Source organism: Petromyzon marinus, chromosome 26 (genome assembly GCF_048934315.1).
Source record: "Petromyzon marinus isolate PM22_M1 ecotype Great Lakes invasive population chromosome 26, UKy_Petmar_22M1.pri1.0, whole genome shotgun sequence".
In the NCBI taxonomy this organism is placed as follows: Eukaryota; Metazoa; Chordata; class Hyperoartia; order Petromyzontiformes; family Petromyzontidae; genus Petromyzon; species Petromyzon marinus.
This window is the reverse complement of record NC_133692.1, coordinates 286,940-313,495: the sequence shown is the minus strand read 5'-3', so window position 1 is coordinate 313,495 and position 26,556 is coordinate 286,940. Positions and strand designations below refer to the sequence as shown.

Here is a 26,556-nt window from a genome sequence, read left to right as displayed (position 1 = left end):
ACATGCTACTCTCTCCCATTAACATGTTACTCTCTCCCATTAACATACTACTCGCTCCCATCAACATGCTAATATCCCCCATTAACATGTTAATCTCTCACATTACATTTTAATCTCTCACATTAACATAGCCACCTTGGCACGCTCGCTGTGGAGGATACATTAACATGCTAATTTTTACCTGGCAGCCCTTTGATTGGTGGAAAACCCACCAGTCGCTGCTCACCACTTACATTAACATTGGCTGCTGACATTTGCGCTACGCCCATTTCAAACCTAATAAACAGTTAAATCTTGATTGGAAGATTTCGTTTTATATATTTTATTATTTTATTGTTTCCCTTCAACGTGACTTTACCGAAAGAGCTAAGAATATAAACAGTTAAATCTTGATTGGAAGATTTCGTGACTGCAGGAATTCATATTCTTTGGGTCTTTCGGTAAAGCCACGTAGATGGAATAAAAATATCACTAAAAATATCACTATTTTTATTCTATCTACGTGGCTTTACCGAAAGACCCAAAGAATACTTATAAAGTTGTCTTTAGAAGCTAACCCCCCTTTTCCTGATGACGACCGCTTGTTATTTTCTTGAACCTATCTACGTGGCTTTCCCGAAATATCCAAAGAATATGAATTCCTGCAGTCACGAAAGCTTTAAGTTAAGATTTAACATGTAAAGTATGTTGCAATGTCGTATTTGTAAATAAACCCAAGGTAAAAAACCTCTGACCTGGCAACGGGCACGCGCGCCCAATCTTCCCACCCCCCTCAGTCATATCGAACGGAACCCAAGAAACCGAGCCGTGACGTCAAATCAGCCCACCGCGGGCTGCGTGCTGATTGGCCGCGGCGCGAGTGGCACCACCTCTACGACTTTCGCGTCATTTCCGGCGTCACCCTCCTCACCCCCCCGACCCCTCCCGACAACATGGCCGCGGGCGTGCAGGAGTCCCCCGCCTGAGCCTCGCGCTTCTCCCGGCTCCTCCGCTTGCTGCAGACTTCTCTGCCGTCGTCGTCTGCCGCCGCCGCCCCAAGTGCGGGCATGGAGGCGCAGCCTCCCGCGGTGGCCATGGCGTTCGAGGAGCACGGGTTGGACAGTCTGGACCCGAGCCTCACTTCGTCGAATGAGTTCGACAACGTCCTGCTCAGCGAAATCGACGGTGCGCGGCGGCCAACTCGGAGATAGACTCGCGAGAGGCGGCTTGGTGGTGGTGGTCACTGGCTGTCGGGCTCGCCGTGTGTGTGGCCGTCTGTCCCAGCGTGTCTGCCTGTCACGGGTTTGCGGTGTTGTCACTGTCATTGTGTCACCGTGTGTCGTCGGTGTCACCGCGTGTCACTCTCACCGTGTGTCGTCAGTGTCACCGTGTCACTGTCACCATGTCACCGTCATCGTGTCACCGTGTGTCACTCACCGTGTGTCACTCACCGTGTGTCGTCAGTGTCACCGTGTCACTGTCATCGTGTGTCGTCAGTGTCACCGTGTGTCACTCTCACCGTGTGTCGTCAGTGTCACCGTGTCACTGTCACCATGTCACCGTCATCGTGTCACCGTGTGTCACTCTCACCGTATGTCGTCAGTGTCACCGTGTCACTGTCATCGTGTGTCGTCAGTGTCACCGTGTGTCACTCTCACTGTGTGTCGTCAGTGTCACCGTGTCACTGTCATCGTGTCACCGTCATCGTGTCACCGTGTGTCGTCAGTGTCACCGTGTCACTGTCACCATGTCATCGTGTCACCGTATGTCGTCAGTGTCACCGTGTCACTGTCATCGTGTGTCGTCAGTGTCACCGTCACAGTGTGTCGCCGTCAGTCATACTGTTCGCGTGTCACGGCGTTTCTCAGTCAGTGTCAGACTTTTACACTGTCAGTGCGTGCCAATGTTGGACTTACATTGCCTGTTAGTGTGGCAAACTTAGTCACTTTGTCAATGTCAAAAACTTATATTGTTAGTGTGGGAGCCATTATAGTGGCCGTAACTGTTGCAGTGTCAGCCTTAGAATGCCAGCTACGGTCTATGTTCGCTGTCCACCTCACGCGATATAAATATGAAAGTGTCCGCCACTTGGTGTCAACCCTCCTCGCTCTCAGCTGTGCGTTTATCCACATGGGACTGTACACCTGCCATAAATGTCCACATGACCTTTCATTTGTCGTAATATCTTCCTACCTAAATTGCCTCTCCGTATTTTGATTAGAATCCATATCCGCTTGTCAGTGTGTGTAAATATGGCTGTCAATCTCCACCTATCAGGTTGTGCATTTATCCTCACAACTGTAAGGTTGACCACCTCTTAGTTTGTCACTGCCCTTCTGTTGTTAGTGGCTCGTGACAAGCGTGTCTTGTCACATTGCCCGCCTGTCGATGTATTGTGTTTTGGGAATAGAGGCAGGTGGACTGCGAGACATTATTGCTGCTTGTCAGTTATTCGCCTGCTAGATTACCTGAACTTAATCTTAGTTAACCTGAAAGAGTGTCTAACTGTGCCCATAAGGACAGTACAACTTCCACTGATAATTGTCTACATTTTTATTTTCTGTGCGGTTGTCCATTTGTTGGCTTGTGTGACTTAAGTTTATCCGTAACTTTTTCAGCCAGTCTGGCTTGTTCAACTATCTGCTGAATCTGTCTCAGATCGTCCACTTGCCCACCAATCATATTGTATGACTGTTCAACTATCCACGAGTCTATGTTCTTTGGACTGTTGGCCTATCTTACTCAGTACATGTGTAATCACATTACATGCATTGTAATACTTATCTGAACATATGGTCAGTGTTAGCATTCATAGTTGCAGGACCCACTGTATTGACTGCTGTTCGTTTGAAGAGCATGGTACAGTATTCTAAAATCGCATTATTTAAAGTGCACTACATTGGTCTGATCCATGTCTTCCCATGTTTTCTACTGATGCAGAGATGCTGCAATACATCAACACCCAGGATGGTGACTTCCCTGGGCTGTTTGATGGACAATTATCCACAAATGGTGGCTCGGATACTAAAGGCTCCGTGCAGCCCCGCTTGACCATGGAGAGCACCTTCTCACAGCCCATGGCCCGCCAAGCCCAGCAGCAACCAGTGGGATTGCATCACCACAGCACCCAGCAAGCACAGCCCACGGGAGTGGTGCAGCCTTCACCTGCTTCTACACACACGGCTCCCACTTCACATAAGCAGCTGCAGCTTACCAACACCCAGGCAAGCCACCTCCCATCACGAGCTACTCGGGTCATTTTACACCATGACCGCCTACTCAGGCAGGGTATTGACTCAAGTGGGGCTGCTTTTCAGTGCACATGTGAATGCCATAAGCTGGCATCGACTACAAGCAGCCCTGTATCGTTTTGGGGAGCGATAGTGTAGCGGTTAGCGCACTGCTACGAACCTAGCGACCCGAATTCGATTTCTGCTTGCGGCCAACATCAGTGACGGTTATCTGAACTGGTCCTTGGGCTCCCCTAGGTCGACTCAGCCTTAAATGAGTACCTGGTGCGGTGTGTAAACATCGCCACTATGGAGAAAAGGGCAGCCAGGCGTGGTGCTGCCACCCACCCCCCACGTGTGCTGTGCCAGCCTTCATCGGTGCTCGCTAACTGTGCCAGCCTTCATCGGTGCTCGCTAACAGCACTTGCCCCAACAGTCTATCAAGGCTCTACGGGAGATCTTTGTATTATTCCAATAACTGCTATTACACATTTGCTATATTTATTTAAATAATTGCGACTGACCTGCAGGAATTATAACAGAAACAAAATTCATACGTTCCAAAATGGTTTGAAAATATGTAGTCCACAACTCACGTGCAGAGTGTGTGTTGCTCGGTACCCCCAGACCCAGATCATATCCCAGCTGCCTCAGGCCACTCAGCAGAGGCAGCAGCAAGCGGTGGTTATGACACAGAGCTTCGCGGCCAGCCCCACGCAAGTGCACATCACGCAGCCCACCTTACTCAACTACTCCCCGCAAGGCACGCTTACAGGTAATGTCAGTGAACTTATAGTTATTTTTTAAACATTTAAAACAAACCCATATCCTTATAGTATAGTTTATTTGTACGTTACTCTCATTTGTTGACGTTCTATGAACTTGCACCAAGAAAAAAATCACGTAAAAATCACTGCCTTTTAAAAATACTGCATTGATGTCGTTTACATTTGTGTGTGCACACTATTGCTGGTAGCATAGTGATGCGCACACTGGGCTTCGAACTCAGCGTCTCGAGCTTGATTCCTGGCCACAGTTAAGATCTGAAAATTATCTGAACTTGTCTTGGGCCTCCCCTAGTTCGACTCAGCCATGAATGAGTACCTATTGCACTGTATATAAACATCAACATTGGGGAGACAAATCTGGTCGTGGTACTGGCCTCACTGTCTCCTTGTGCGCCATGCCAACCTTCGTAGGTGCATAGGTGCTCGTTGACAACACTAGCCCCAGCAGTATGTTAAGGCTGCACGGGGTCTTTATTTGTTTGCTATTTTTCAAGCATGACGCCTGCACATTTCTCGCCCGATTGCCTGTGCTGTGCCGCAGCTGTACCAGCGCAGCAGCAGATACAGACGGTCGTGAGCACGCCCTCCCTCCAGCCCGTCACCCTTCAGCACCACCTACACAGCGTCACGCCCACTCACCAGTTCCTCACCACTTCCGCTAGCCCCACCGGCATCTCACCTCATGTGCAGCACGTCACTATGACGCCCCAACACCTCACCATGACCCCGCAGCAGGTCACCATGACCCCACAGCACCTCACCGTGACCCCACACCAGGTCGCAATGACTCCGCAGCAGTTCACCATGACCCCACACCAGGTCACCATGACCCCGCACCACCTGACCATGACACCACAGCACGTGACAATGGCGCCGCATGTGCAGCAGCTGACCGTCTCGCCGCACATGCACCAGACCATCGCGCCGCAGGTGAGCTGTTTGATCTTCCGGAGAATTAATTTTATCTGTACCTTGACTAATGCATGCTTGGGATTTCAATGAGGCAAAGATAAGAACACATGGATGACACATTTTGGACTGTTAAGGAAACTAACTGGGATTGGACAGGACACGTTGCCAGAACGGATGATAATTGACAAGTGGCAGCCGAATGAGAGAACATGCACGTCCCAAGGGACCTCTGCCACAAAGACAGCGATAAGATCAGCCCGTGTGTGCAGGTGCTAGGTGAATTTTTACATGAGGGCCATGAGAGATGGTAACAGCTTGGGGAGGCATTCATCCATCAATTAATTATGGGTAATGGTGGTGATGTGACCAATGCTGTCCAACAGGTTATTGTTGACTTGAGCTCATCAACATATCGAGCTTGTTTAACACATAGGCTTTTGCGACCGATTTCATCCATAGTAGAGGGGGATTTTTGATGATGATGCTAGTTGTAGTTATTGGTGAAACGTCGTACTCAGATTGTAAATGTTGTGGAGTTTTTGGGTTAGATCGCGTAAATATCTAAATGTGTCGTTCAAACCCGCCACCCCCCGACACAGCAAACTAGTAAGGGTTGTCACTTAAACAGAACATGCCAATTCGTCACTAGTACAGCACACCGGTGTGTTGGAGAGCCAAGCCACAACATTTACAAACTTGAGTACGACGTTTCGCCAGTAATTACAACTAGCTTCATCAGGCGACAGCCAGATTTGTGGAGGAGTCTTACTGTTTCATTCCTTATATAGAGGCGCAGATGTATTGCGCTCTTGCACAATGTGGGGGGGGGGGTTACTGAGGCAACGTACATTATGTATGTGCATTATGCAAGCCCTTTGAACTTGTCCTTCCTGTCTCTTGTGTTTATTAAAATATCCCTACCAACGGTAATCCCTATTGAAGTACGCTGCCCTTTGTAGGCATGCATTTAAATAATGTATTATTGGAGGATTCGCTTCTACGCACCACTAAGACGGCAGCTATCCGAACGGTTAAAGTTATTTTGATTTCTTTAAATTTCGATAGATTATCTAATTAGTCTTGGCCAGTAGTAGCTAGTTTTGCACAAAACTTCAACATCAAAATTAAGTGTCCTTGTTGGCACGCGTGTTCTGCTGCTGCTGACAGTTGCATTTGGGATAATTTAATATTTCTCTGATGTTCTTTTCGTCTCATGCTGATCATTTGTCCTGTTTGCCCAACATAACATTTACCACACGTGCAGTTAATCCTGTACACACCTTCTTCTCTTGATAGCTTCGGTAATACATCTTTTGTACCAGATATTAAATTCTGTATTTTATGTACCGTGCCAAATCTGTGTATCTTTGCCATGTGGCCAGACCACCAATGTGTCATCCACAAATCTAAACCAAGCAGATGGTTTTAGTGTGCTTGAAGCTATTGCTTTTGTTTCAAAATTTTCCATGTACAAATTCGCTATCACAGGAGACAAAGGAGAGCCCATTGCTGCTCCTTCCTTTTGTTTATAGAAGTGACCTTGCCACAAGAAGTAGGTGTTCTTTGGACAGTGTTCAGGTCGTCTTGGGATATTTTTGGCTAAACCGTTGTTTTAGAATTAAACCGTTGTTCGTTACCAGAGTGTGGAGTAATTTAATTGATTCGTTGACCAGAACCCTTGTGAACAGAGAGGTCACATAAAAACTTACGAGAATATCATTAGCATTAAGCTTAATATCTTTAATTATATTTACGAGATATTCAGAGTTTTATGGACATGGAGCTTGGCTTGCAGGACTAAATGAGGTATATTTGTATTAGTTTTCTAGTATGTTGTTATCCTGATCACGTGTCTGAAATGCTGCAGTTTCCTGTGCAACAAGTCCTCATTTAACGTGGTAGTTGCGATGCACGCACACAGTGAGATGGCGGAACAAATAACCGAGGGTACACTGTGCCACGCTTCTGTATCATTACGCGTACTGTATCATACTGCTCAGCCGCACAGCTCAAGTAGTTTGTCGTCGACCGCTCAGAAACCGCGTTACAACTGGGCGCGTTCCACGTTAATACGGGAGCGTTCAACATTGTAACATGGCATGCTCCACATTATAACGGGCGCATTTCGCGTTGTGTGAAAAGTTTTCTCGAATGGATGAACCCCGTTTCGGTACAGCGAAAACGCGTTGTGTGCACACCACATGTTAAGCGAGGACTTACTGTACTTGGGCTGACATAGCCTTGCTTCTTTGTCTCTCTTGTTTCCAGGACTTCTTTGTGAAATGTAAAGATTTTTCTGGCTTTCATTTCGAAGGCAGTGATTCTCCTGATTCTTTATTTTTACACACTGCTGTTGAATACACCAAGGAACTCGAAGTGTGTATTTGATGTCGGTGAGAGTTACCCTTTGTCAAGCCAAGTCTCGTTTTTATCCTTTTCATTAGTGGAGATGTCAAATCTCGTGTTCGCAGATGCAGCAGGTGACGATGGCACCCCAAGCGATGTCGGTGATGGTATCCCCACAGCAAGTGCAGCAGGTCCACAACATGCAGCAGGTCCACAACATGCAGCAAGTGCAGCGTCTGGCTGTCAATGCTGTCAGCATGTCTCCACAGGTGCAGCAGGTGGGATAACCCAACCACTAATGTCAGAATTAATCTTTCAGTAGCGTCTGCAACGCCACATTTAACACGTGAAGTAAGACATTACGCTCATATTCAAGAGTCTTAAAATGTTCTTTGTGGACTCGCAGTGTCGCTTCACCACATTATGTATTACTTGAAAGTTCAGCTGTTGATTTGCTGTCCGCAGGTGTCCTCTTTTACTATGTTTCCACAGGTGTTACTGCAGCCCCAGATCATCAAAGCGGACTCTGTTCTACTGACGACGCTCAAGGCAGACCCTGGTACGGTGGTGGGCACCCCAAAGGGTCCTGGCAGTGGCGGCAGCGCAACAGCGCACGCCACACCTATTCAGGTGCCCCCTGCATTCATACACAGACTCGCTGCTGTTACAGACACCACTGTGTGTCTCTACTCGCAAACTAGAGTCTTCAATAAAGGCTATTATTTATGACGTTTTTGTGTTGGTGTTAACGTAGACATTTGTCCAGGAAGTCCTCGTTTAATGCGGGAAATGTGTTCCTGAAAAGTGCTGCGTTACGTGAAAACAATTTCGCCATAAATAAAGTAACGATAAAGTTTGGCGAGATATGATGTACACACACACAGTAAGATGATGGGACAAATAACTGAGGGTACGCCGCCACGTTACTGTCAAATTCCGCGTGCTTTAATGAACCGCTTAGCCGCACAGTTAAAAAGAGTAATTTGTCGTCGACCGCTCAGAAACCGTATTATAACAGGCCACATTCCATGTAATAACAGTGTGCGTTACAATGGGCACGTTCTGCGTTGTGGAAAAAGTGAGGACTTATTATTATTGGTTTTGTTCTTTAACAAATAAAGTTAGAGCTGAATTTTTGTTCCTGTTGGGATGGGAGGTAGTAATTTTCAATCTTGTTTTTTAGTCAGTGGTGTAAAATCGTACCTTTGTTTCAATATCCGAGACCAGTCCTGGCACATGTCAACCATCATTTTAACTCGCGGTGTTTGTCGACCTAGGAGGAATAATGGGCCAAGTCAATCAAGACGAGGATATAATGCAAAATGTGTCACCCATGAGCTCATTTAATTGCTCGTGTATATTTATATATATTGGATATATATGCTTAATTATTTGTGGACAGATAAACCGAGTTGAGCATTAACTGTGCTTATAAGGATTTGAAATAGAAAATTGTAATTCTTCGCTACTGCTCACGTATAACTCGGTGACACTGAAACAGACAGCTTCACCCCATTTTAGGTAGGTTAGCAAAAGCTATGCAGCCTGCCCCTCCCCCATTACCTCAGATAATCATCAGTTCACTATGTTTAAAATGCCTATTGGTACACTTCACATTGCTCACGACCTACATTTTTTTATATTTCACTGTGACACTTTTTAGACGCTGATGAGTGGAAACGCGATCCTGACCACGATGCCCATGGTGGTGGATGCAGACAAGCTGCCGATCAACCGCCTGTCGGCGAGCAGCAAGCCCATGGGGCTGCCCAACAAGGGGGAGAAGCGCACGGCGCACAACGCCATCGAGAAGCGCTACCGCTCCTCCATCAATGACAAGATCGTCGAGCTGAAGGACATGATCGCCGGCAGCGAGGGCAAGGTAACTATCTCGGTGAGCTGGGGGGTGTGTGGAGAGGGTGCATTGTGAACAATATTGCCACGATACAATTTAACACATCGGCTTTCGCAACCAATATTCATAATAACGTTTTTTGGGTTAGATCGCCTAAATATTAATGTTTTGTAAACATACCTCCATCCGACACAGGCAATTAGCAAAGTGATTACAGTTTCACCAGGGAAAACATCGTCAACTGAAATTGTAAATGTTGTGGGTTTGTTCTCTAAACACACCGTGCCAAGTAGTAACGAATTGGGGCATTCTTTTTATGTGACAAACCTTACTAATTGGCTGTGTCGTTTGGAGGTGGGTTTACGGCACATTTATATTTACGCGATCAAACCAAATTTTTTTAAATCAATTATAGCGGAATCGGTTTGCCATAACTTTTTCCTGTATTTCACTATTTTTTAATTGTTTTTGTGCTTTGCTGTACTTCCAGTAGAAATAAAGATTATAATTCAACTGCAGTTCATTCAACATAATCCTGCCATAATTACTTACTTGACAATATATAATGCACATGCTTTCAGTTACATTAGAAATAAATACATACATAACTTGTGGAAATGATGTCATGTATGCAAGTACATAGCCAACCATACTGATCGGAGGTGCGGGGGAAGGAACTAAACAAAACACAAACTAAAACATACCAAAAATCTATTACTTTGGAAAATATTTCGAAAATTACTCATTTAATTGAATCGGAATATATATTTTTTGATAACATAATTATTTTATTTCATTATTTCAGGAAAGTTTTGTGAGTAAAACTAAACATTTGAATGAGCAATAATAATCACAATGTAAAGGATGTCTTGAAAACGGGCGAGAGGATTATCGTGGATTTTATACCGTATGACGAATCACAGTAACGCGAGACGCGACACATGCACCACGAGTGCTTTACCTTGTGTGCTCTGTGCTGTTTCAACTGTTGGCGGGGCAGCTGAACAAGTCATCGGTTCTCCGCAAGGCGATCGAGTACATCCGCTACCTGCAGCAGTCCAACCAGAAGCTCAAGCAGGAGAACCTTGTCCTCAAGATGGCAGCGCAGAAAGGACGTAGGTTTTCTCTCCAATCACATTTGCCTTCATTGCAGTTGTGATCTCCTGCCTGTCTGCAAACCAGTTTGAATTTCCAGTTACCAACCCAGCTTTGTCGATGTGAATGAATGAATGAGGATTGACTAGCGTCCTCGGGGGTAGGGGGGGGGGGAACGTAAAGTTGGATCTAAAGAGGCTCCGCAGTGGCGAGATGTTATCTCTCTCGCATGGATTGCAGGAGTTTGTGGATTCGATCCTGACCCTGATGCCTGCATATTTGGAGTTTCAGATCTATATGCACTAGCTTTGCTTCTACAGTAACAATGGTTCGCCGTTTTTAATTGTCAAGTTTGGTTTCCCAAATGCACTTAATTTTTCTTGCGTTCGGCTTGCTTTTCATAGTTTTGATCGTTATTCACCCTCTATAATTGGCCTCTAGCATTTTTTTTTATTTTGTATAGCAACTTAAGAGGGTAAAACATGCTACCATAATTTCCGAACTTGGCCTTGTCAAATATTCAGAGTAAGCTAAATCTGTAAATACATTTATTTAAGCTTTTTAAAAGATTGGCCGAGGACTGCACACGGCTGGAGCACCAACACATGCAGCCACGACATTTCCATTTACACACCTCCTTGGTCTGTTTATGGCTATATGATATTGTACGACCCTTTGTCATTCCACTCATATACGAATGCCTGTCCGCACCTTTTTAATTAAATGGGGTTAATTTACCATACTTCAACATGCCAGTCATTGCGGGTTGGTAAAGGAGGGTGTAGGGGACCCATAGCCAGTCCCGAACTCACTACTGTTTTCAGCCATGCTGAGAAATCGAACTCATGGCACCCAGTTAATCGTGCCACAGTGTGCGTAAACCACCACGCTCTGGCCAGGTTACTGCTGCACGTAGCAGTTTACACAAATGTTGTAAACCCGGTACCTGCAGACACCCTGAAGGAGCTGGTGGATGTGGGAATAACTCCCATGGACACCCTGGAGGGGACGCCCCTGAGCAGCGATCTCAAAGCGGAGCCCCTGGGGCTGCCCACACCACCCAACTCGGACGCCGGAAGCTCTCCCAACCGCAGCAACAGTCCCTTTTCGAGTGACTCGGAGCCAGACAGCCCCTACTACGACGACAGCAAGGTATGGACACTGCAGCCCTGCAACGCCGTGGTTTGGATTTTTCGAGCGGGGATTACCCATCGTTTAGTTAAAGAAAAGCACAACCAAAAAAAATCTCTTACATACACACTCGGGTTGTGTGTGTGTTCCGGGGGTTTCCAAACGATAGTTTGAAACTTCATTTATGAGAAAAGTATTAAAAGTGCAGTCCAGCGCTACAGTGGCATGCTGTAGTGATGGGGAGATTTGTTTTTTAAGTTCTATTTTTTTAATACCCGAGCCCTGTCTTAACATTTTTCATGGTCATTTGCTATCATGGAATGTTTTAGACTTGAGGACAGGTTACATAACGTACGTTTTCGCATGTGATAGGAATCGATCTTTGGCACCTTAAACGTGTACATTCTGTTTTATTTTACATGCGTTGTGTACATGTTCAGTCCTTTTCTCAATCTAAAGTTATATGTACAGTGAGGGAAAAAAGTATTTGATCCCCCGCTGATTTTGTACGTTTGCCCACTGACAAAGAAATGATCAGTCTATAATTTTCATGGTAGGTTTATTTGAACGGTGAGAGACAGAATAACAACAAAAAAATCCAGAAAAACGCATGTCAAAAATGTTATAAATTGATTTGCATTTTAATGAGGGAAATAAGTATTTGACCCCTCTGCAAAACATGACTTAGTACTTCGTGGCAAAACCCTTGTTGGCAATCACAGAGGTCAGACATTTCTTGTAGTTGGCCACCAGATTTGCACACATCTCAGGAGGGATTTTGTCCCACTCCTCTTTGCAGATCATCTCCAAGTCATTAAGGTTTCGAGGCTGACGTTTGGCAACTCGAACCTTTAGCTCCCTCCACAGATTTTCTATGGGATTAAAGTCTGGAGACTGGCTAGGCCACTCCAGGACCTTAATGTGCTTCTTCTTGAGCCACTCCTTTGTTGCCTTGACCGTGTGTTTTGGGTCATTTTCATGCTGGGATACCCATCCACGACCCATTTTCAATGCCCTGGCTGAGGGAAGGAGGTTCTCACCCAAGATTTAACGGTACATGGCCCCATCCATCGTCCCTTTGATGCGGTGAAGTTGTCCTGTCCCCTTAGCAGAAAAACGCCCCCAAAGCATAATGTTTCCACCTCCATGTTTGATGGTGGGGATGGTGTTCTTGGGGTCATAGGCAGCATTCCTCCTCCTCCAAACACGGCGAGTTGAGTTGATGCCAAAGAGCATATGGGGGGAGGGGGGTTTCCCCATTGGGTAAGAGGGCGGGGGCTAGAGATTGTGCCTAAGCAAGAGCTGCGAGAGCTGAGGAGGTGGCCATTGTATTGTGAGAGATTAGCATGTCAATGTAAACGAACCAATGCAACAGTGGCTGTGCTAGTGAGACATCCAGCTGGTTAGACATCCAGCTCGTTTTCTAGCTGCAGTCATGAAAGCTTCAAGACAAGTTTGTATATAGCGCCTTTATCCAAGTCTCTTTACAAGGGTTATAAGTGGTAAAATGAGGGTAGCTAAAAGTGATACGGTGAATATGGATGGGGTATGGGGAGGGAGGTTTAGTGGGTACAGGAATTACGGGGGTACCTAGGGATGGAGGGAAGGATGTGCCAGGGAGAAGAGGTGGGTCTTGAGGGAGGAGCGGAAACTAAACAGGGAGGGTGCTTGCTTAATGTGGAGGGGAAGTTTGTTCCAGTGCAAGGGGGCAAGTAGGGAAAAGGAGCGGAAATGGGATTGTGCACGAGAGGGGGGAACAATTAGGAGTACGAGGGCCTTTGCGCGCCATGGTGTTTGTGGGGGTTATTTGACCATACTTCACCACACCGGTTAAGAGGTTAAAGGCAGATTGAAGAGCAGAGAAAAACAGTGGATTTTGCTGCACTGCAGCCCACAACACCTGTTTTATGCGTGTTTGTCACACATTAGTCCACTGTCCAGGCTCAAACCTGCTAAGATTCTGAGATCTGATGAGATTTGACACATCTCGAGTGATTACATTCTCGGCATTCATTACGTCTACAATAATGGTCTTCCCATGTTCGTATTGAAACTGGTTATTTACCAAATGCCGTTAACCTGACCACAGCTGCAGATCAAGGAGGAGCCAGGCTCGCCCGGCGGGCTGACCATGGTGGACCGCTCCCGCGTGCTACTCTGTGGCTTCCTGTTCCTGTGCCTCTCTGTCAACCCACTCGGATTCCTGCTCCGTGCCACAGGGCTGGTGTCCAACCAGATGCACTACCCAGGCCGCAGCATTCTCTCATTCAACGGTAGCATCGACCCCACACACAAACATAAAGCTACCCAACGCTTCATTCAGGACAGTATCTAGGATGTAACCAATGACTCTCATTCTCCAAGCTCACAGCCGCTTGAGCATTTCTGCACTGAAAATGTGATCACAATGTGTTGTGTAGTTCTAGTTCTGTATACAACTTTAAAAAAACTCTGTCAGTGGTTTTCAGTTTCAGTTTTATGGGCACGACATTGCAAATGTTTTATTCTACATTAGTTAAAATATTCTCATTGCCATCTACTGTCGCAAAAGGCAATTTTCTGTAGTGTTATCCTGCAATATAAAAAAGCAGTGCTAAAGATAACGGTGGTAAGGTTATCTGGAGCTGTTAATGGTCGGTCAGACAAAATGCCACCATTCTTTTTACCGATAGCAATTCCCAACTGGCTTGTCACTGCAGATGGGCCCGAGAGCTGGTGGGACTGGCTGATGCCAACATTGCTGCTGTGGCTGGTGAATGGGGTGCTGGCTCTGGCTGTCCTGGCGCGGATTCTCGTGTACGGTGAACCGGTGATGCGGCCACATTCGCCTGCCGCACTGCTCTTCTGGAGGCATCGGAAACAGGCCGACATGGACCTAGCCAGGGTCAGTTCACAGTATTTAACAGCAGTGAACCCGTGCACCCATCTGTACCAAGTGACTGCCAGCTTTGAGCTGTCATGGTCATTGCCATTGATGCCAACACATCTTGCCATCTTTTCCTTCTGCTAGATCCCTCGGCCACTGCCGTCAGCTCCTGACTACGCTTACAGTTTTAGTTCTTACCCTTGGAGACAAAGTTATAGGTGATACACCAATGGCTGTCTTGGTAACCTGCCCTCAATCCTGCACGTGTCTCATTCATCACATCTTCTATTTTTGATTTATTACATCTTTGTTTCTTAGCCCTGTTATATTCCAAACTTCCAAGTTGCTTCGCCTGTACTGTAATGAAAATGGCAACTCTTAAAATAATTCATACTATCGCCCAGAAATGGAAACAAACTTTTCATATCTTCTTAACCCATCAGGCATGTTGCCCAATGTAGTGGATGGCTATGATTTGTGAGCATTTCAGTCGTGGTGCATACGCCTTGATGTTTTGTGCATGCAGCCTTGGGACATCATCTATTCAGTGCGACAACCTCGTGGTGGAAATTATACTTCCTTTTACAGAAACACTGGGTAAAGCAGAGTGTGGTTTTCAAGATGGCGGCGGCTGATGGAAGCTTGGCATGCATTTCAATGAGTGTGATCACAATATTGTGAATACATTATACTAAATATTTTCAAGCATTTGGCCGGGGGCGTTTCGACTGAATAACTTCACATTCAAGCGATAAGACAACATCCAGTGTCATAATCCGCGTGCGAGGGGGTCAAGCGAAACGTAAAATGAAAAAAACTGCGCTCTCTCTCTGCATCCGCAGGGGGAGTTTGTCGCGGCTGCCGAGAACCTGCGTGTGAGCTTGAAAGCGGCGGGCCGTCCACTGCCGGCCTCGCCGCTCGATCTCGCGTGTAGCCTGGGCTGGGGCCTGCTGCGGCACCTGCTGCAGCGTGCGGGACTGGGCCGCTGGCTGGCTTGCCGTGCCGGCTCGTTACGCGCCGACCCTGGGACCCGTGCCGACGCGTGCAAGGGCATGCGCGACGTCGCACTCGTCTACCACAAGCTGCACCAGCTGCACATGACGGGTGTGTGCGAGCTCGTTTTTCGCACCTCCGATTAGCACGGTTGGCTATGTACGGTGCTGCCTCCCTGCCACTGACGTCAACGCGAAGTGTAGTTGGAAAAATCCCCAAAGTTTACTGGCCTTGGACTTACAACCATTCTTTGACCTTGACCTACACAATGCTGGCTGTTTAGGTTGCAAAAAACGTTCTATAGAAAGTAAAGACCTTCAACCCTGTTGTGCAATTCATAGAGTATATTGCGCAGCGTGTACAGAGATAAACATCGAGTAGTGCATGCAGTAGAAGTTAATTATTCAGTCCACATACAGACGTGCTGGCTCAGGCATTCGTCCGCAATGAGTTCTACAAAGTGAATAAACTGAACAAGAAATAACCAGGGGACCCTGTTGCCAGTATCAAGATTATTGAATGATTAAAAGGCTTTATCCTGAACCGGAAATAACTTTTTAAAGTTTCCAACACCAAGAACCACATCTATTTGAAACGTTTTGGGATATTAATCCGTAAATGCTATTTAAGCCTCTCCTGGACATAAAAGAACCTTCAGCGTGGTGGCAACATGAACCTCAAATTAAAGTCCTTTTGAAAATTGGCCACAAATTTGCTGTGATTTCAAAGTAGAAGAGTTCGGAGAAGCAACTAAGGAAAGGAACGAATGGCAGACAATTGGGGGAGCCCTTTACCCAGAAGTGCCGAGTGTCAGGTTGACGACAAATACTCGCGCTTGAGTTGAAATATTGAGGAAGCGCTTGCGCTGACTGCGTACCCTCGCATGGGCACGCGTCTCCCGTGCACCCGGATGAGTTGGTGGTGCCGTGTGCGTGCAGGCAAGCTGGAGGAGGGCCACGCTTGGGCGGTGACCGTGGCGCTGAGCGCTGTCAACCTTGCAGAATGCGCGGGCGAGACCCTCCCAGCCGACACGCTCGCCCAAGTCTATGTCACGGCCGCCCTACGCATCAAGACCAGCTTTCCGCTCCGCACGCACTTCCTGGCCGTGAGTGCTTGCAAACGCTCCAGCGTTCATCAGAACTGTGTAGGTTTTTCCAACTCATGCTGCGAGTTCCCCGATGCGACTTTTGATTGTACCGAATGTATGTACATATGTTCAACTTCTTTTGCACCGTACGTAGCCAACTATGCTAACTGTCCTAACCCGAGGTGCAGGGGAAGGCCAAACCTTTCAACTCAGATTAGAATAACCTGAGAAAATGTATAACATTAAGGTTCTGCATTGCGATGTGGAAAATTATTTTAGTGAATTTTGTTTGTTTTACATGGAAATTGGACCAGAGTACCTAAAGAAACCCCATGCATATGAACAGATAAAACACTCTCCTCAAACGTTTACATAGAGAATCACAAACACACTTGTTGCACTAACATATCCTACCCATCTTGTACAACTCATTATATTTGGAAGTTTCATAAATCTGCATGATCCAATAACCCCTGTATTAGATTACAGAAATGACCTGCATACAGTATAGTATTAGTTTTACTAGTTCCTTTGCCATCCCCAATAGAGCCACTCTCACTGCTTGGCCCGCTTCTATTGCTGACTGTTTAGTAGATTGGCCTCATTGCTAATGGCGTGCTGTCGCTACCTCTCTTCCCTTCTCAGCGATACTTCCTGAGCGGTGCACGGCAGGTGTGCCTGAACCAGTCAGGCACAGTGCCACCTGCTATGCAGTGGCTGTGCCACCCTCTGGGCCACCGCTTCTTTGTGGACGGTGGGTGGTGCGTTCGCAGCCAGCCCCTGCAAAGCTGCTACTCCACGTCGGCTAATCTGGGTAAGGGTGGCCAACTGGCATCAACCTGCATTCCACAGACCACCTGTGGTAGGTGCCACTCGGCTATCAAACCTGTCTTGAATTCTCAGCAGCAGTGTGTGGGTGCTTAACATTTGAGTGCAGTTTTCAGCCCCACTATAGCTATTATTTCACCATAATGAAGGTGCCCTTTCCTCTACAACAGTTGTGTTTTGTCTCTCACAGTGGACCCCCTGGCACAAGTGGCTCAGGCTTTCCGGGAACACCTGCTTGAGCGAGCGTTGGGAACCATTTTCCGGCCAGGCGATGGCGAGCAGGGTCCATGCGAGCCTGGGTACACGCGCGCGCGCACGCACGCCACGCACAATGGCACTCATACGTAGCTGCCCTCAAGCATGCATGTCTTTTTCCCCATTGGAGGCATCAGCTGTACTTAACGCTGTAGATTCGTATTTTCTATTAAAAACCCTTGCCTGCAAAAATACATAAACGTCGGCGCAACTGCACAGAGTGCATTTAGACCGTAGTGGCTGTTGCTCAAAAGTCACAAGGGCGGTCGCGGTCTGTCCTTGTTGGACATGAGTCATATGACCCAGCATAATGCGTACTCTTCCACCACAGTATTCATTTTCAAACGCAGCCAAACCACAAAGTGCCCTCATGGACAGATGATAACAATGAATCAACAGTTCCATAGAATAAACTATACCCGAGCCACCGCTAACATAGCTCACATTTCTAACCGTCCCAACGCTCACTCGCTCGCTCGCTCGCTCACTCAGTGCTATCTGGTTGTGCCCGTCCTGGCAGGGAGTTCTCAGAAGCACTGCAGTACCTGCAGCTGCTCACGGAGTGCGCCAATGCCGCCGTCGTGACCAAGCAAACCTACGCCATCGGCTCCAACATGACCGCCGTCACGGGTGAGTGTCCACGCTCGGCAGTGCTGTCAGCGTGACAAGCCGGTGTCGAAATTTAGTTTGTGATGCGGCCTGGTGTTGGTGCGTTAGCCGCTTGTTGCAGAGGTTCACGGTTCGAATCCAGCGGCCACCCTGCTTATAACTGGGATTGTAATAACCACGATAATATTTATTAAGTGCTGCCAGCTTCACAGTGGACATAAAAGATCCCCCGATGTCATTCGCAAGAGTCGGCCGTTGTGTGCCAGCGTCGGGGTTAAAATTAATCACATTTGTCAATTACCCTCAAATTACTCAGTTGGGATTATAAATAGCAATCAGCCTACTTCTGCCAGACGAATGCCCCAGGTCACTCTTGCAAATGAGACTATCCTGGTTTCTTGAGTTTCCCAAGGTTACACAAAATACACTTTACTAATGCTGCAAGACTGCAAACTATCATAAAGCTAGTAGTACATTTTAGATACAGTATATTTTATGCTTTACTCGAGTGTGCATGTATACATGGGAATAATTTGAGAGATATAATCTTGATTTGAAGCTTTCGTGACTGCAGGAATCCATACTCTTTGGTTCTTTCGGTAAAGTCACGTAGGTAGAAAAAAATAATAGATCACGATGTTTCGATCGCAACACAAGCGACCGTCTTCAGGTGAGAGAAGTATTGAGAGATATATTCGCGAACATATGCAGGTTAAAGATAATTCAAACTGTCAAGACAAATGACTGATACAATTTTACTGCAGTGACTAGGAGGCTATGGCACCTTACATTTTCAAAGTCTCATTAACAAAGCTTCAAACTCATGCCAGTCAACCTGAGATCCACAGCTCAGGTACGTGTCTCCAATATGTAATACCTATTTTCCAATTGCACAAAAAAAGAGGTATAACCACAATGCCGTTTGGGTTTTGTATTTTTTAACACAATGGTGTTTCCATCCTCCGGCATACTCACCGTGTGGCAGGCATGGATCCGGTGGCCAAATGGTGGGCAGCCGTGGTGATGGTGGCCATTCATTGGGTGCGTGGTGACGACGAGGCGGCCGAGAGGCTCTACTCCGTTGCTGAATGCCTCCCCTCCGAGCTGAAGCTGGCGCGGTACGTGCGGTGTGCCGGTGACGGTACTGGCGTGTCTATAAACTCAACTATTAACGACTTATATTTTTTTATTTAAAGCTTTCGTGACTGCAGGGATTCATATTCTTGGTTCTTTCGGTAAAGTCACGTAGAAGGGAGACAATAAAATAATAAAAATATAAAACAATTAAATTCTCATGACGTTTCGACTGCAACACAAGCAATCATCATCAGGTGTGAAAACCACAGCAAGAAAATTTGAAAAAAGTTGCGTTTTTTTAACGTTAGCACCACGGAGAGCGATTTGGCAGTTATTCAAATGGACGGGTCCATCTATGTTTGGAAAAGAGGAGGGGGGGGTAAGGCCCACTGAGCTATGAAACTCTTTTTCACAAGTGACCTGGCCACAAATGATAGCTCAACAAAGTGGCTTGTCGTATGGAAATGTATAGCAGCCAAGTAATCTAAACGCATGTGTCTAGATATTCACAATCAGAATTGTATTTTCCCTCAGTAAAGCCCATTAAGCAAAGAAGCTCTTTTTCAAGGGCGACTCAGGTGGCCAACAACATACAAGCATTCCACAATTACAGATAAAAAAATGACTTAAGTGAGCTTTACCTGGTAAAAAAAAATTTTTTGTGACTTTTGCTTACCTTTCTTATACTTTACAGCCTTATGTTTTTTGTTGTTGTAACTTTCTGACTCACCCCTCCTGGACATCTGGGAAAAACAGCTTAATAGCGAATTGTGTTTTTTCAGGATAAATAAAGATTCTGATTCTGAATATTCCTTTTGTCTCTTCGTGCAGGAGCCTGCTGCCGCAGGCAGTGCTGCTGGCCATGCAGGCTTGCCGTGCCCTGCTCATAGGCCGCAAGGACCACTGTGACGCCTGTCTGGCCATGTGCGAGTGCGCTGGCGGCCTCCTGCGGGATCACCTGGCTGTGGCTCTGCACTGCACGCAAGGGCCCATCGACAAGGTGGGGCTGCACGTACAGTTTTTTGACCACCTGTGTTTATTAACCTGCGGTGGTGAGAGGTTAATTACCTCGCCTGGTATGCAGGAGGTCGTGGGTTCGACCCCAACCCTGACACTCCATATTTGGAAATTGCATGTTCTTCCTGTGGTCGCGTAGATTTTTCTCCAGGACCTCCGGTTATTCCCTCCACATTTAGTTTAGTTTATTGCGTGCATTTTGGACATCTAACGTTCACCCTCTCGCCTTAGGGATTGAGGGATTGTAATGATTTGCCGGTTGCTATTATATCTAACATTAGTTTATCCAGTCTCGTACTATTTTGTGTCTCAGTTATACAGCTTTGTAGTTTACTGCATTACCATAACTGTGGATTTAGCCTAACGTTTGCATCTCACACAAAAATGGACATTTATTTATGTGCATTAAAATGCATATCGCATGAGAATATTCGGTTTTAATCAAAATATCGATGCATCATTACATATCTAGCATTCGGTGACTAGACGTATGCAAGATGGTCATGAAATGCATTTACAAGCCAATTATTTTCTACTAATAAATAGAACATTAAATACAAGTTAGTACTGTAAGTTCATCTCGTGTGTTTAGTTTGTTGTCCTTTCCCCGCACCTCCGATTAGATGAGCATGGTTGGCGACGTAAGGTGCGAAAGAAGTTCAACATATATACGTATAACATGTGTGCTCGATGCGATTTCTTGTCTTGTAATCCGCAATGTCCCCTACCTTGCACTGCCAATCTCTTTGATAAACATCACCTACTGGTCAAGTATCCTTTCCAGGTGCTAACAGAGGACTTATGACCTGAATAAGTAAATACTGCGCAGAGCTGATATGAACATTGCAGGCCTCTCAAAGTGCCAGACAACTCTACCACGTGGTGGCCTAGCGTGGTTGGCACCTCCCTCTGCATAGCCCAGCGTCTGGGCCCCTCCGGCCCATGGAACCGAGTACACGTTCATTGCCTGCACACCCATTAGCTAAGCCGTTGCTACCAGGGTCTACCAAGATTGAGCCAAGAGCAAGCCAGATTAGGAACACTCTCACGCCCCACGCATTGTACTTTCCCTCACCAAGCGGAGTTGTGCCCTTTTGAAGACGGATTATTTAAGAGCTCAACTGTGGCTGTGGTGCATTGTAGTTGCATTGTATGGGAAGGGATGTACAATGCATCTGCAGTGCAGCACAGATACAGTGAAAAGGCCTGCTGTCTGACCGAAGACGTACACAGAATGGCCCAAAGGTCAGCAACCTGGAAGCCAAACTATGGTTGAGCGCAAAATCGTGACACTAGCCTTGTGAACAAAATATCAGTTTGATCCTTCATGAACACTGCCAGCAGTATCTTAAATGAACATTTTGTTTAATTGTAGCTCACTTTGTCACACATCAAAAACATTTGTGTAATTTTTGTTGCTTTTTTGTTACAAGTAAAATGACCTGTGTGCCCGTTAGCGGTGTATGCCGTATAAGTTTTTGCTGCGTATCAGTTGGCTGTCTCGTACAGAAAACTATCGCTTTTAAAATGTAACCATTAAATCACAGCTTGTGGGCAAAGCCAAGATCTTTCCATGTCACGGCAGCTTGGCACAGGGGAGAGAAACAAGCGGGCGGCTGCGCGGTCGTCCTCCTTACCACGCCGCGTGTGACGCATGCGCGTCTGTACGGAGAGCAGGCCATGGCTCTGCTTGTGTGCGACATGCTGCTGAGTACACGTACGCACGCGTGGCAAAAGACGGCGAGCGCCCAGGCCGGTGCGGGCACCGCGCCGCCCGCGGAGATGCGGGGCTTCCAGCAGGACCTGACAAGCTTGCGCCGCATCGCGCAGGGCTTCCCGCCCGCGCATAGGAAGGTGCGGGCACCTTCACTTCATCTGCGCTCGCACGACCGCACCTGTGCTGAGCTCGCGAATAATAAATTGTGAACCTGTGTGTGTGTGCACGTTATTTTCCAAGGGGAGCGGTAGCCAACACCTTTGACAATTATCTGTACCGGTCCTGGGTCTCCCCGAGGTTGACTCACCCTAAAAATGTAGTATCTGATGCAGTGGTGTGTAGTAAACATCGCCACTAGGGAGACAAAGGCGGCCAGGCTTGGTGCTGGTCACTCACCCCCATGTGTGCCGTGCCGGCCTTCATAGTTACTCAATAACGGCACTTGCCCCAAGAGTCTTTTAAAGCTATCCGGGGGATCTTTGTTATTTTCTGAGATACACGTCAGGCTTATACGAATGCATGCCTTTCTTAAGTTCACGATTCCAAAGCTGTAGCAGCTTCATTTGGTTTGATGAATGCTCATAAGTAATGCATTTCCGTTACTTATACAGCATTGCACCCATGACATTTTTTTTTGGTATGATATACTTTCTATTTTTGCATACTTTGAGCTTTTCCCTGCTCGCTAAATCCATTCCCTGCCAGTGTTGTGCAGAGTCTGAAAATATCTAGATGCAAATGTGCGATTGTTTTCACTTGGTGTGCATGCTTGAGTCAGATGTTTTTGCACGAGGCCACCGCGAGACTGATGGCGGGCGCCTGCCCAACTCGCACACAGCGTCTTCTCGACAACAGCTTGCGCCGGCGCGTCACTCCTGCCACCACCGCGAAAGGCAAGCGCTGTGCCAGCTACCCACTTGCTGTTTATTTGGTGCAAGCGCGGTCACAACATTCCCTTTGAAAAATGGATTGGCATCTGCTGGCGAACGCAACACCGCTATGCTGACTTTTTATGAGCTGACCGTTTTAGAGCTCTGGTTTAGTTATGGCTTGGGATGCAGATCAGTTGTCAGATTAATAGCACTCCTAAACATGACATGTTTAGTTAATCCCTGCCAGAAATTGGCTGAGCCGTTGGTCTCTGAGGTCAGTATACTAATTACTACCGCTAAATAAGTGGTGGGGAACAGTTTACATTCTTGGCACCACCTTCAGAGAAAGCATGTCGGACCTTTGAGCATGAGGTTCGTCTCGTGTCCTGCCACCAATCATATGTTTATCTGGTATTGGGCGCATGATAATATAAACCAGTCGGTAACCCTTTGGAGGTCTTCCACGGTTCACGACATGAGGTTTCTCTCACGGTCTGGCCAAGCAGCTTGACCATGTGTGTGCGTTCCCACGTTTGCGTGCATGCGTGTGTGGGTGCTACAGAAAGCCGCGAGTGGGACAGCCAGCCCGGGCAACGCGAGCGCGCCTCCGCCCTGGTGATGGCGTGCCGCTACCTGCCGCCCTCTTTCCTATCCGCGCCGGGCGAGCGCGAGGCCATGTTGGCCGAGGCCGCGCGTGCAATGGAGAGCGCGGGGGACAAGCGCGGTCTGCGCGAGTGCCAGAAGCTGCTACTGCGGCTGGGCAGCGGGAGCACGCTTGCCAACTAGGCGCACCTTCACACGTGCCCTCTGCGCACACGGTTGAGCACCCCAAAAGCTGTCCACAATTTCCACCTGTAATACAACCAACTTGACCGGCCATTCAACCTCATACCCGGGTCCAACAGGATTTACAATGTCTCGCCGTGTCTTTTAGCTTTAAAACATCGAGCTGGGCTCTCCTCGTGTTGTTCAGCACAAATAGGTCATGATGCTTCGAGCGGTGAGTTTTGGCGGTGCAGCCTCCAGCAGATTCAGAGGTGGCAAGGTGAAAGGACCGACAGAGCCAACTTGCGAGGGTGCAAGCGGAGATGGAGGTGCCCAAATAGCAGGTGACGCTTCGCGAGTGCTCCCGAGATAAATGCCGCAAAGCTAAGCCGAGGTTATGGGTAAAATGTACCTCAGCTGTTTAGCTCCCAAGTGATGGCCCGATGCATCTGCGCCAACTATCGCCCCTCGACTACAACCACCCCGATCACCTCCCATTGGACCGGCCACTCTTGTGCTACCCCACACAAAGACAGAGCAGCAACAACGCCATTCATTAAGTGTTGATGAATGCCCATTGCGAGTGTATATGTAGGCTACAGACAAACTACTGAATTGAGTAAGCCACACATCAACATATCCGTTACTGGCAGACTACCCAGCTGTGAAATGGCGCATTCGTGATTGTCTTGTCCTTTCAGAATGGCGCAAATGTCTCAAATATACTAATTATTAAACCGGAAATTTTCAACAGCCGCCATTCGCCACTAAGTGGCGGTGACGTCACCACGACGCTTGTGCCAGGCCATGTGCACCTTGAGGCCGCGTGAGGTGTCAAACGCCCGCTGGCAGGAGGTTACGGGGCACACCCAGGTGCCAAGAGTCGAATTGTCAACACCTGCACTGCATGCACCCATGATGTAGTTGCTGGTGCACCTTCACAGCCTTAGGTTTAGAGTGCACCTATCCTGTCAGCATTCCAAGCTGTGCTTACGAACTTACACCGTGACCGACGCTTTCTCCTCCTTAGCCGACATGCCCTCACGCTGGGGACCATGTAGGTTACTTGGATGTAAATATGTAAAGATTTACACCATCGTGAGATTATCACCCCACCCCCAACACAAAGCATTCACCTGACCAGGTGCAGCCAAGTGGGGCATGCGAGCGGCGTAGCGTTTTGGTAGAAATTTTATTCATAAATGCAGTGTAAAATAAAAACGCAGGACGGAGCAGCTGCCTTTATGCACCCAGTTTTAACTTGGCATTGTGATTTAGGTGCTCATGGTTAAACTTTGCAGCGGCTTTTCATCGTACTTTTAAGTGAACGCTGTATAGTAGGGAGGTTACATTGATGCACGTTGTTTGACAGTTTTGCCTCAGGTTTTAACTTAAATAATTTAATTACTGGAGTACCAGCCAATTTAGTTACGGAAAGTACATGTGTTTTTCCTTGGAATATTTTAATAGCGGGTTCTGATTGGCTATGCCTGGGCTCTTAATGTGGGAAAACAGACGTGGACTTAAAATTCACTGCACTTAGTTGTGTAGGTGCTGGATTTGTGAAATGTAGCACGAGCAAGACTTGGTTTAAATTTAACCCTGAGTATCCCCTTGTACTACAAAGCAGCCGACAACCTTTACTACATTATGAAATTTTCCAGATGTTTTTTTTTCCAAGGTGTGTTTAAAAAAAAGTTTGCAATTCAACTAACAACAACAAAAATAAGCTATAACAAAATGAAGGTTAATTCTACTCGTTTAGATGCGGTTAATAGTACTTATAGCTTTAACTGTAAAATATACAACTAGGTAATTTTGTATTGTAGATTAGGGAACCTTTATCAAAGATTTATTTTATACTGCAGGTTCCTAGATACATATTAGTATGGTTGTTAGGTGATGTGTATGCGAGTTGTAGATGGGTTTAGTAATATGTGAATTTGTATTATGCTACCGTTTATGACCCATAGCCTTGACCCTTTTAGGCCGAGCGTGGCTCGTTCGCCAGGCAGGCACGCACGAAAGAGGATTAGTTCATGTATCTAGGTAATGAGGTCCCTGTATGAGATACAAGTTCACACGGAGCCCTTTGTCAATCCACTGCTGAATGAGTGCCCTTCCCCACACTTTATTTTACCGAGCTTGACGCGTGGTCATTGCTGGCTGAAGGCAGGGAGCACAGACACGAGAGTGTAGGAGTACGGCACGGATATCCTCGATTTACAAAAATGGGGTAGTGTTCCTTAAAAAAGCGCGTAAAATGAAATATCCTGAATCTGAACGGCTCTTCCCATTAATGCAATTTAAAACAATAGGGATGTGTTTTGGACAGTCAATCCAACTCTACTACTCGCCAAAAATTATACACCGTCTATATAACTTAATACAAAAATAAGGAATGGAAACATGAACGATTGATTAATAAGTAATATCAAATGACAACCTTTTAAGGGAATTCAAAAGATCTGCGTGTTGGATTGACTGGCAAGCTGATGGCTGTGGAGGCGTTGCTGTAGCGCTGTCGGGACACCGCAACGCTATTGCGGATGGATCACGACGCAGCCTCCCGGGTGCTTGTGAAATTTTGTGCATCGAAAAGTATCCGTAATTGGTCAGTTTTGTTACCCCGAATGTTCGCAAACCGAACGCTCGTAAATCGAGGGATACCTGTACAACGATGGGTATTGCTGCACTGCCCCTTGTCCACGTAGCCTCATAGCTCCTATGACAACTTGTTAATTATGCATGGTGATCTCCCATCCAATCTCCAAGCTCAAGTCTGCTGAGCTTCCAAGCTCTGAGGAGGTCAGGCACATCAGGCCGAGTTGGTCACATGTGAGAGATGATTCATACACGCGTTGCCTCCTGCAGAAAAAAAAATCTGCGTTAAGTTGGGTTTTTCTCCGAGTACGTGTTGTTCCCGGGAAAAGGTTCAACTATATCAAAGTTGTCAAAACTGCAGCATTGTATGTTTATTTTGAATAAAACCGGTCCAATGGTTTAAATTAAGTATTTAAATGATTGGTCTCATTGTACAGTCCATGTGTAACAAAAGCAAAACCGCAATTGCTTTTCGTATATATTTGCTGTTGTGAATTTCCTTTACTCTGAAATGGTTTTTAACTTGCAAG

The 26,556-nt window shown here is 46.7% G+C and overlaps 1 protein-coding gene across 1 annotated transcript; it reads left to right on the top strand.

Annotated features, from left to right (window-relative positions):
* Positions 1-864: 864 nt before the first annotated feature.
* SREBF1 (sterol regulatory element binding transcription factor 1) lies at positions 865-26,434 on the top strand. The gene is made up of 21 exons (XM_076069817.1): positions 865-1,164; positions 2,920-3,203; positions 3,837-3,984; positions 4,539-4,927; positions 7,381-7,533; positions 7,721-7,885; positions 8,919-9,150; positions 10,103-10,225; positions 11,158-11,357; positions 13,426-13,609; positions 14,036-14,220; positions 15,045-15,306; positions 16,134-16,300; positions 16,928-17,096; positions 17,301-17,409; positions 17,886-17,995; positions 18,960-19,092; positions 19,883-20,051; positions 21,746-21,922; positions 22,564-22,678; positions 23,220-26,434. Exons 1-21 carry the CDS (start codon positions 1,047-1,049, stop codon positions 23,441-23,443), a joined length of 3,816 nt encoding a protein of 1,271 aa, XP_075925932.1. The 5' UTR covers positions 865-1,046; the 3' UTR covers positions 23,444-26,434.
* The last annotated feature ends 122 nt before the right edge of the window (positions 26,435-26,556 follow it).

Coding starts and splice junctions, on each gene's coding strand:
- SREBF1 (XM_076069817.1), top strand. CDS start 1,047: ATGGAGGCGCAGCCTCCCGCGGTGGCCATGGCGTTCGAGGAGCACGGG. Junction 17,410..17,885: donor CAGGGTCCATGCGAGCCTGG/GTACACGCGCGC, acceptor CCGTCCTGGCAG/GGAGTTCTCAGAAGCACTGC. Junction 21,923..22,563: donor TCCCGCCCGCGCATAGGAAG/GTGCGGGCACCT, acceptor TGCTTGAGTCAG/ATGTTTTTGCACGAGGCCAC.